Source organism: Etheostoma cragini, chromosome 22, assembly GCF_013103735.1.
Source record: "Etheostoma cragini isolate CJK2018 chromosome 22, CSU_Ecrag_1.0, whole genome shotgun sequence".
NCBI lineage: Eukaryota > Metazoa > Chordata > Actinopteri > Perciformes > Percidae > Etheostoma > Etheostoma cragini.
The window spans coordinates 5,886,040-5,897,814 of record NC_048428.1 but is presented as its reverse complement, the minus strand read 5'-3'; the positions used below and the strand labels follow the sequence as shown (position 1 = coordinate 5,897,814).

General features: G+C 39.4%; 1 protein-coding gene across 1 annotated transcript in view; it reads left to right on the top strand.

Moving 5' to 3' along the window:
* The first annotated feature begins 4,600 nt into the window (after positions 1-4,600).
* The window catches only part of scospondin (subcommissural organ spondin), a 129,294-nt gene continuing 122,119 nt past the window's right edge, over positions 4,601-11,775 (top strand). Inside the window, exons 1-5 of the mRNA XM_034862773.1 lie at positions 4,601-4,978; positions 5,261-5,345; positions 6,932-7,141; positions 8,211-8,293; positions 10,839-11,009. Of these exons, the coding sequence (XP_034718664.1) occupies positions 5,293-5,345; positions 6,932-7,141; positions 8,211-8,293; positions 10,839-11,009 (517 nt within the window). The 5' untranslated portion in view covers positions 4,601-4,978; positions 5,261-5,292. The remainder of the gene's footprint in view (positions 4,979-5,260; positions 5,346-6,931; positions 7,142-8,210; positions 8,294-10,838; positions 11,010-11,775) is intronic.

The following is an 11,775-nucleotide window of genomic DNA, read 5'->3' as shown; positions in this document are numbered from 1 at the left end:
GGCTGTTGTACACTAGTCGAAGAGGCAACAAACTTCATAGACACAACTTATGAAAAAAGATAGCAAATAGTCATTGAAACAATGTTAAATCAACATCCCGCTGTCAACAATAAAGTCAATGAATCAACGTCAAACTCTGACGATTGATTCTTCATCATGTTGCACCCTTCATTATCATTGAAACTTTTAAATCATACCTAGATATCAACAAGGTTTAAATGGAATTTCAATTTCAATGAATGTTGAAACAATGTTGAAATCCCAGCATAACAGCAAAACTTCAAAGGTAGCCTATTTTAGTTTACCACAGGTTTAATCTAAAAAGGTCTAAATGAATATGTTAAAACAACATTATTATTATTATTATTATTATTATTATTATTATTATTATTATTATTATTATTAGGCTATTATAATTCTGCTTTAGCCACAGCAAGGATGGGCTATGAGCAAAATATAGAAACTATGGCAGACTAAGCATTTAAGTTAAATACATTTTATTTGAACTTTGTTTAAAATAGCCTTGATTTTTCTAGCACAAATGACACCCCACGCATTTTTAGGGCCAGAGTGCCGACAGTGGTGAAGGGCCTATTGAAACTGAAGGAATTATTATTCTTTTTCTGGCAAATCAATCTGGTACTTTAACAAACTCCTCCTATAGATCATACCAATATAGTTTTCAGAAGCCTCAAACTATAATAATGTCACTCTTACCTCGAAATGAGTCCCTCAGGCTTCTTTTTGAAGGGTGCCATGAGCAGGGAGAACACACATGGGCATGGATCATACTTTTTTCTCTTTTGTAGCCACCGCCAGTCATCCCGACGCCAGTCGGCATCGGAAAACCGGGGACCTCGCGAAAGTGGGACCCAAAGCGTAACGCGGGGATTCAAACGTCAGCAAATATCAAGAGGTGTGAGCCGCAAGGTCGACGGTACAGTTGCAAATATCCCAGAGCCCAAAAGGATTTTTGACAACCTCTGGAAAATAACATATTGAACCTTATAACTCATATAACTGACAAATTACTTACATTTCTTACATACAGTGTATCAATCTTGCATTTAACAGTATGGATTAATTGATCAAATTGCAAATTGACCCTGAAAAACTCTGGGCTTCAAGGCTTGATAAAAAACCTTGTGTAGGGGATAGGAAGACGTCAAAGACATCAGCAGGACAGGGCGACTGTTAGTTTTTAGATCCAAAAGACAGTATGTTTCTACTAGTTATGTTATTACGTTACAAAGTTATGAATCAGAAATGCGGTTTGGCATCATATGCGACGCACTCAAACTCAGAAGGGATAAAATGGCCCAAAATGGTCTATGTTGATTATAGCGCCTCCTAAAGGCTTATCTTTACTAAATTTGGTAAAAAGACTACATATAGTTTGCTCATTTCTGAATGTTATGCTTGTGTTGTTCCATATTAACGTAGCTTCATCTGATGAAACCTGCATCAGCGACGCAGCAGTTTCTGCCAACTAACGGCAGGATCTCCTGGGGAGGGATAACAATCCACGATCTGCACACACAACAACAAGACTACAAAAATAAACATGTTACACTCTTTCCAAGACTTTTTAATTGTGTATTCTATATTGTTTTCACACTTCAATGGGACATTGCTGCAAATACAACTGCTTATCAGCATGGCGAGAGCATTCGACTGTAGCTCTACAGTCGCTGCCTTGGCTGTCGGCTCTCTGGGACCCGGGGCAGAATGCTGTCGGCTCTCTGGGACCCGGGGCAGACTGCTGTCGGGTCTCTGGGACCCGGGCAGAATGCTGTTGGCTCTCTGGGACCCGGGGCAGACTGCTGTCGGGTCTCTGGGACCCGGGAAGAATGCTGTTGGCTCTCTGGGACCCGGGGCAGACTGCTGTCGGGTCTCTGGGACCCGGGGCAGACTGCTGTCGGCTCTCTGGGACCCGGGGCAGAATGCTGTCGGGTCTCTGGGACCCGGGGCAGAATGGGGATGTAGTTTTCTTCAACCGCGGCATCGGCCTTCGGGTCTCTGGGACCCGTCCTGCCTTCGACTGTGTATCTCTGCTGCCACGGTCTTGGGCCAGAATGAGATTGTATTTTTCTTCCACTTCCAGGCCTGCGGTTCTATTGTATTTTGTGTTGTATTGTATGAAAGGGGGGAAAAAATTAAAAAACCAAAGCAAATGCTTGACCTATGTCGAGAGGGAAATTCCTTCTATAGCTGCAACTTAAATTAAAGTTGCAGCTATAGAAGTTTTTTTTTAGTTTGCCTATCATCTGCATTTATTTAAGAGACGGACATGTATTTTTAAATATTTAAAAACACCAAACACCAAATATTTTATTCATTAAAAGTTGACGTGAGCTTTTACTTTGAAAAGTAAGAGAGATATAGTTTTTTATTCCAGTTGCAAGCTTTTATTTTGAAAAGTAGAAACTCGGGCATGGCAGAAGGATTTTTTTAGTTTGCCTATAATCTGCATTTATTTTATAGACAAACATATATTTTAAGTGTTTTTATTCATCAGTATGATAGTCTGCATTTATCTCATATACATGTTTAGTTAAAAAAAAAACATTTGTATGATTGCCGTTACTTAAACAGTAACGGCAATCATGCAAATGAATGAAATACTTTTAATATTTGGTGTTTTTTTTAATTAAAGAGTAATGGCAGTCATACAAATTAATAAAATAATTGTAATTTTCTCCGCTTTTTTTAACTAAACGTTAAAAAAAAAAATCTTAAAAGTATTTTATTCATTAGCATGATAGTTGACCCAGGCTTATTTTATTCCAGATGATAGGCTAGTCTGCATTTATCTTGTCTACACAAGCATAACATTCAGAAATCAGCAAACTATATGTATTCCAACGTGGTCACGAATTTACCCGTGACTTCATCTAAAAATTATTTGCAATTTCGCATTTTTGACCCTCTGGATTTACCGTTGGACACACCTCCGCATGAGACGGGACCACATGAGGCGGGACGTACGACATGGGACGCTCCAGGCTGTAGCCATATACTCTTGAAGTTATAGGGCCAAAAGCGGTTTTCTGCTACAGCGCCACCTAGTGGTGGAAGTGGGTCAATTTTTGCGTGTGAGGTCTGCAGAGTTTTGGACCAGTCCTTAAAATGGCACACCACCCCCATGTACGGTTTAGGCTTCAGCGTGAGCTTTGCGGGGAAGAATAACAATGGGGGAGGAGAAGAAGAATCCTTAGAAAATCAATAGCGTTCAACAGCCCTGCTGCTGTGTGAACCACGTGGGCTTGGACACCTAATTAGAGTAATGTGTCAACAACAACACAATATGCCCAGCAGCTTTAACTAAAAGTGTATGAAGGATTAACTTAGTCTGATAGTTGCACATTTTATACATGTGATTTTCCAGTTACAGAGTGCATCAAGGCAAGGCTATCCGCTAAAGCTCATGCTAAATCTTTCCACCTTTAAAATGCGATAGAAAATAAATATACAGCAGACAATCACATAAATTACAAAAGTTGTAACCTTACCTACAAATAGTCTTCACCTTTGCCTTCAGTTGTGGCGCTCACTAATTGTGATTCCCTCTGCACCTGTAGCTATGAGGCAAAATTGCACAACACACGTACGGCTACTGTTTGATTAGCGTCACATTCGTCAATATGCTAGCTAGTACGTGAGCTAATGGCTAATAATATCAGCTACGACTCAACCTCTGTCATCTATTATAGGCCTACATTCATAAAAACTCCCACTGGACCGAAAAGCCCGTAGTCCGACGGCCCATTGTTCCAAAATCAAAAGCCCACCTTGTCTAACGTTGTAACTTAATTTTTAAGCAAGCTGTAGAAGTGAAATGGCAACCAACGTTAGCCTACACGTATTTCTTAAAAAGAGCCATACACAGTCAAACGTTACGCTATGATTTATACACTGTATTATGATTTATCTTTAAAATTGAGAAATATCTCAAGGGAGTCTAAGTGACTGGACCTAGGCTACTGTGTTTTCGCAACAGGCATTCAAAGCAGTCGGCTTTTGTTTCCAGGGTAGGCCCACCGGGGGACATCGGACCAACGTAATAGGCTTCAATTGAAGCCTATATTACGTCGAACAAAAAAAAAATTCTATTAATAGAATATTTTTTTTGTTCGAGCTAAGCTATTACACAAATGTAACCAAGTTTTGATTCGGTAAGCCTACAATTCATTCATGTTGAACATTACATTGCCAGCTGCTTCCAACAAAACTAAAAATCAATGGATTTTATATCATAGCCTATTTAATTCCCGGTCAACTATGATGGTATTTCAACAACAGGTCGTTTCCCGGTCAACTTTAAATCAATGACTTCAACAGTTTGGCAATATCGTCCTGTAAACCTAATAGTTATGCTAAATCAACAAAATATAACTAGATATTGTTCCAATGTTCAGCATTAATAACATCAACATTAATGACGTCTGGTTTCATCGGTATGTTAATGATGATTCAACATTTATTTTGCATTGATATTTCGATATCAACCATAAGGATGATCCAGATGGAAACTCAATATTTATTCAATGTTGGCTCGCTGTCTGGATATGGACGTAACCATGGCAACGGTCAAGTTTCGAATCACTCGGGTCGGTCCGAGATGGCACGCTTCGTTCAATAAATGCCTTCTTCATCATCCTTCCCTTAAATGCCTCTCTTTACAAGATTAGGCTGTGAGAAGCATCTCTTTATTAGGTGTCTTAGGCTCCAGCAGCCCCGCCATCCCCTACACCCTACAGGCGGGGTGGCGGGGCGAGATGAGTGGATGCCCGGCCGTCACAGGTCCGCTGACCAATGCGTGTCCTCCCAGCTGTGACTTTGCCCCTCATACCCAATGGCAGCAGGTTCACATGCTACTGTATACTCCAAGAGTCACCCCCGCTCTCCCTACCCCACATTTAAAACCCTGCATCTGGGGCTCCGAGAGTACTTTTTTATGGCAAGGGATTCCCAAAAGGTAAGTGGACCTTTTGTTTATTGTAGCAGGACAATACGATTATAAAAATGTGTAAACATTTTAAGGAATTTAAGATTGATTTTGGGTTGATCACTCACAATGAAATACAACATCGGATTGATTGGTAAACGTCTAGGCTACTTATTAGGCTGTGTGTGAGCCTGTCTTATTGAAGGATTTCTACAGCTGCCAATTATGGTGACTTTTATTTCCTTTAAAACCAACATATTTAATTAGACATTATGCATTAAAAAGACTTGACTACAAACTTTTTTTTTACAGGAATTCTGAGCACAAACATTCAGCAGAGGACCATGGGGACTCTACTACTGACTCTCCTTGGACTGAAGATAGTGATGGGAATGGGGTAAGCATGACTCAGACTAGTCAAAGATGGATTAAGCCCATTGTGTAGACAGTTTACTGGGGCAGGGGTCTTCCGTGTTTTTTAATCCAAGGACCCCTTAGCTGAAAGACAGACAGACCAGGGACCCCCTACTACATATATCAATCCGGTAAAAAGCAGTTGCACCGGGCCAACATTAACTTGTATATGGCTTACCTTTTTGTGGTGCATACAATACTAATCTTAAAGTATTAATTATTGACATATTCATATATTTATACATCATGTTGTAATGTTAAATACATATGTGGACTGCACAGTAACTGTATCTGTGGATGGCTGGCCAGTAAGTCTATCAAACACGTTGTGTAAGTGACTTAGTTTGCTTTTTCAATAATAGTCTGATTAATCTTTGCTAATAATACGTTATACACAACTGAAAAAACAATAATTTGGCATCCCTCTGCAGTAACTCTGAGGACCCCCTAGGGGTAACATATGCACTTTTGAAGATCTTTATAGACCAGCGGTCTTCAACGTTTTTCAAACCAAGGACTTCTTAACTGAAAGAGATAAAGAACAGGGACCCCCTACTACATATATTGGATAAAATTAAGTTACATATTAAACTGGGCCTACAAAAACCTGTGGGGCCACCTTAGACCAACATGTATTTTGCATGGAATACTATTAATATAACCTAGTCATTTTAACATGATTTTATAAATTATGTTTTAACTGTGGCATCCTTGCCAAAAGGCCAGTAAGGCTAGCATTAGTATAATAACATGTTGGATTCATTTTAGGACTTTGTGAAAAAGGAAATTACAAAACAATACTTTAGAAGCCCCCCTGCATTGACTCTAAGGACCCCCTGCGGATCACAGACCCCCTCTGGAAGATCCCTGATAGAGTATACTGTAGAGATGAGGAAGGTTAGAAAGAAACAACGTGACAACAGTAATGAGCAAGAGTCACCTGTCTGAGTGCCCACTCTGTAAATCATAGTAAGTTCATATCAAAATAATGCTTCTCCAAGCACAAGTGCCCTAAACCCCTGACCAACCAGTTTCAGTAGAAGTACTCGTTACAGTAGATAGTCCGAAACACATCAGGCTTTGTACTGAATATAAAGCTGTCAAGGTTTTAATAGTGCGTAGGTTTTTGTTTTTGGCTAATGTAAATTAATGTGTCTTCATGGACTGGAGTGTATTGAAGTGATGAGCAGTTGTAGCAAATGAGACAATATTGACACACTTAACTTTATAATTCTATTAAAACACATTATGGAGAAAAACATATAGATTTAACATATAGGTTACTGATGATGTTTTTATTCAAATTTTGTGTCTTTTTATAAACATATTTAAACTAACTGTATTACTGTTAACAATTGCGCTATGAATCAACACATACCTTACCAACTTTGTCTGTGGCTGTCTTGCTATGTGTTTTATAATAAGGATCTTTTTATGCAAAGAAGTTTCTTCTTGGCCCCTCAGAATTCAGGATCTGGAATTAAACTTTATGCAAGTACCAGTGTGGACAACAGTTCACTTGAAAATAAACTATTAGAGAGGACATTAAATCCATGTGTTGTGCTTCAGACACTGGTGTGAACACACTGTGGAGGAGAGAGTGGAGCGAGTCCTTTCCCCACGCCTGCAGCTTGAAGTGAGCTGTTCACAGGTGTATCAGTACAACACCCAGGGCTGGAGGCTGGATGTGGACAGGATGCGCATCAAACATGGCGGTGATGATGGCATCGCACTCTACTACATACAACAGGGTCTGAATGCATCCTGTTTCATGTACAAGTAAGTGAACAGTTAAGTAATTGCCAGTCTGTTGGTATGTCTCTTCGTCTTTCATGTTTGAAGAGCTTTATAACTCAGGGTGTTTTCAGTTCATTAAAAGGGGTTTTCTTAAGTTCAAAATCCTAACAGATGTATGCCTTTGATTTTATTTGAGATGTTAAGAGTCCATTTTTTCTTCCCGATACCGATACTCATTGCAATACCTGAACTTGTGGGCGATACCGAGTACCGACCAGACACCAGCGCGTAAAAAACATTACATGTATTATTAGTTTTAGTAGTTAGTAGTTGTACACTACTAACTTGTTTAACTTTCTTTTTTGTCTACTTTGACAGTACGTTAAAAGAACATAAAGACTACTTTATTTTTCCTGGGCTAAATTGCATTGTATCAGATTTGTGTATAGACTCGCATACTCGCCAATACCAGCATTTTAGGCAGTATAGGAGGCATTTCCAATACGGGTATCGGTATAAGAACCAGTCTGGATCAAATGAAAAAGCCACCATGAAACATTTCCACGCTTTACATTTCTTAAATATTATATATATATTAAATATGTTGTGGTGGGAATGTGGTAACGGATCATGTTTTGGTTGGTAATGGCACCTTTGAGAATGGTATGTGTGGGTATGGTGTTTGGTAAAGCAAATACAGTGCAGGAGTTGTTGAATAGCTTCAGTGATCCAAATCTACAGAATATTGCAGATTGTTTTTCAGCTTGAGTTGGAGATGTGTCAACATTCTATTTTTATCTTTAAAAATCTGCTGAACATTTTGAGTCTGCAGATTCTGTGTTGCCCTGCTTATTGCCTTCACAAAAGTGAGACATGTCTAAAAATAATGCCTAATCTTACAGTACGTGTTTGTTTTTTTAAAGGTGTACATGTTTGGTAAGCTGGGGTAGATGTTGTACTTTTGATCATACAACAGTATCCAGTTGACTGGGTTTAGAGGATAACATGCTGAATCTGTGTGGAAAGCTGGTCCCTAATATCCATAATTCACAGCAGTGCAGTATTGTGTGTGTATGTGTGACACTTCACCTGATGTGTCTCTTGTTCTAAGGCTCCCAGAGATGGAGAACCAGATGGTGAACAGGACAGTGAGGGCATGTTGTGAGGGCTGGGGCGGACCACACTGCACTGAAGGTAAGAACAATAAACTACCTAATCAGATGCATGTACATAAGATAAGATAAGATATACTTTATTGTTCCCGAAGGGAAATTTGTTTTGGACTCTGTCCGTTCAAAAATAAGCATCTCTCAACACATACTTTCATGCAACACAAAGCATGCTTTCATATGCCTTAGACGGGTACCTATATAGTAAGCACACTATCTCCTCCGGTTAGTGGCTGTTTTTAATTGGACTGCCCTGTCGGCTGCATTCTCCCCAATTAGTGTAGCACAGCCCTTGCACAATGAGATATTGCACAACTAACATAATGCACAACTCCAATAGCCTACGTATTGCACAAACGACATAATGCACAACCTGCATAGCCTACAGTATGTACAGTACAGTACAATACGCCTGCGTCATGCTTAGTTTATATGTGAAATAAAGCAATGCACAAATACCACAAAGTTGGTGATACATTGGAAATACGTAGAACCAGTCAAAAGTTTGGACACACTTCACCACCTCACATTCACGTGAATGGGAACGTGTGTCCAAACCTTTGACTGATACTGTATGTAAATGTACTGTACTGCACAAAATATGAAATCATTATCTACAAATTGTTAAAAAATAAAATTAACTTTTGTATGGTGTGTGCTTAGAAAGCAAACTGACATACCTATGAAATGCCACTCTTCCGTAGCAACATGTCTCCATAGTTTTGCTTTATGCCCAAGGGTCCAGCTGTTCTGGATTGATATATGTAGCAATATGTCTGAGGTCATAAATATTTCAATCAAACCTGAGCCCCGGTTCATCATTCTTGGAATATTAGAGACCTTCAGGAAACTGAGTGTGGCACAGCAGTGCTTTCTCTCATATTGTCTCATAATTGCAAAGAGATTAATCCTTATCTTGTGGAAGAGCCCAGCCGTGCCGAGGATTTAACTAACACACTTCATTTAGAAAGGGTAAGGTACACGCTGAAAGAAAGGCTTAACTTATTTATTAAAACATGGAAACCACTCACCTCATACCTGAAAACTACAAACCCAGTACAACAAGCCGCATCCTAGCACACCATGACAGGTGTAATGGTGTTAGAGTGATGGTCTATGTGAGGGTGGGTGGAGGTACATGGAAGGGGTTAGATGGGCTTGGGATAGCGTGAGGGATCGTGGTCAGCCTGGTGGTATTTTTGCCACTGTTTCACCACTGTTTTGTTTTGTTTTGTATTGTATTGTTGTTACTTCTTTTGCCTTGTCTTGTTTTATTGTTTATTGCTTTTTCTTTTTTACCTTTAAAAAAAAAAAAAGACTCAGAATCTACAGGCAAATTGTATATTCTTTAATAAAAAGATGTTTGAGAGGAAACAAGCAAAAAAAAAAATCAAACTGACTTTAGCCGCACAGCAAATTTATACTATTTTTTAATTAGACATTGATGTAACTGAGAATCCATGGGTAAACAGAAGTGGGTCAGGAAAAGGGTGCATGTAGATAAATAGATGCGCATTCAAATTGTGGTTAGGGTCAGGTACAGGTACAGGTACAGGTACAGGTACAGGTAAAGGTACAGGTTCTACGATTACCTGAATTAGGTTACAGGGACAGGTTCAGATGGCTGGAAAGCAAGACATGAAGCAACATTGACAATCTGGCAGGAAATGTGTGAAAATGTAGTTGTGTTGTACTGCAGAGCTGATGGGAAAAAGTGGAAACAGGTGAGCAGGTGAAACAGAGACAAAGTCAGGATAGATGGAAATGCAGGGTGCTGGGGAGGTGAGAATGTGGCTGAATGGTGGGAAAAGGAATCAGGATGACTAGGGGACATTGTCATTTCAAATTAAGTACTAAATGCAATACTCCCAGAAGTATAGCAGTGCAAGACATGCTGATTATCGTGTCTTTTTATTCCCAGGTAATCAAAAGTTGTTAATCCCACAGTTTAGGCTTATTTTTATTTTACGACAAAATAAGAATATTATTACAAATCAATACTAAAAAACTACTTTGAATTTCCAAATTAGGATAAAAAACAACCTACCAATGACTTTTCCCAGAGGTTTCTTTCAAGATTCTAGTCAATTTTACACTACACCAGGATATTCTATTTGGAAATTCCAACGCATGCATGTATTTTCCGTTTCCTTTTGCTTTCTTATGTTGGAATTCTAAATTTGGTGGATTCTGGGCACTGTGGTTACCTGCTCCTCAGATCCCTGCAGGGTAAATCCAGACAGCTAGCTAGACTTTCTGTCCAATCTGAGTTTTCTGTTGCACAACTATTTTGCAGCAGCTCTGTGCGGAGCTTAGCGCTGCTCATGATGATTCTGATTGGTTTAAAGAAATGCCAATAAACCAGGGCACGTTTTCCATCCATCCCCAAATGCTGCGTGGACTAGTCCCGCCTTCAGCGTGTTGGAGGAGGGTCTGGCAAAGCGAGACCAACACCAGGATGCTCCTTTTTTCATTGTTCATTTTTTGTGTTTTCATCCATCTCCTTAACCCAGTTCCTCTCCATTTTAATTGTTTTTACAACATTTTTCTCTCTGTCCTCCACCCCCCAGGTGTGGGTGTGCGCGGCCAGTGTTACTCCACGTGGAGTTGTGAGAAGTTCCCTGGCGTTCAGAACTCCTCTCTCATGCCCATGGAGCAGTGTTGCAGCAGCCCGTGGGGGCTGAGCTGGAGGAATGCCTCCGACCAGACCTGCTTGTCTTGCACCTACACTCTTGTTCCTGGTCAGAGAGCATCCATGCACATCTGCACACAAATACACATACACATACATCAGTGGGGAAAGAAGTAAATTCAGATCCTACTCTTAAAAAAAACGTACTAATACCAAACTGTAGAAATATTCTGTCACAAGTAAAAGTCCTGTATTAAAAATGTTACTGAAGTAAAAGTATGTCAGCATTATCAGGTAAATTTACTTGAAGTATTTAGCATTTATTTGAGTATTGGTCAATGCAGACAAATCCTCAAATTTTAGAAACTGGAAACAATCCAAAAAGTTCAGTTTTTCATCGGCTAGTCTTTTCAGCCATTCTTGTAGGCCTATTGTTGGATAGTTTAATTTATAATAAAACACCAACAACACATGTGTTTTTTGTGCAAGAATCGTTGGTTGTACAGTAACTAAAGCTGTCAGATAAAAGTAATGGAGACAAAGTATAATATTTGTCTCTGAGATATAGCGGACTAGAAGTATAAAGTGGCATGAAAAGTAAAGACTCAAGGGATGTACAAGTACCTTAACATCTGTACTTAAGTACAGGACTTGAGTAAATAGTTACACTTAGTTACATTCCACCACTGCACATACTGGACCTGCTCACTTGTTTTGGTTGTTGTTTAAGCATTGATTAATGGCATATGAATTAATTTCTCTTATTCCTTAAATCTCTCTGTTTTAGTAGTAATTTTCTTTAAAGGTCCCATGACATGGTGCTCTTTGGATGCTTTTATATAGACCTTAGTGGTCCCTAATACTGTATCTGAAGT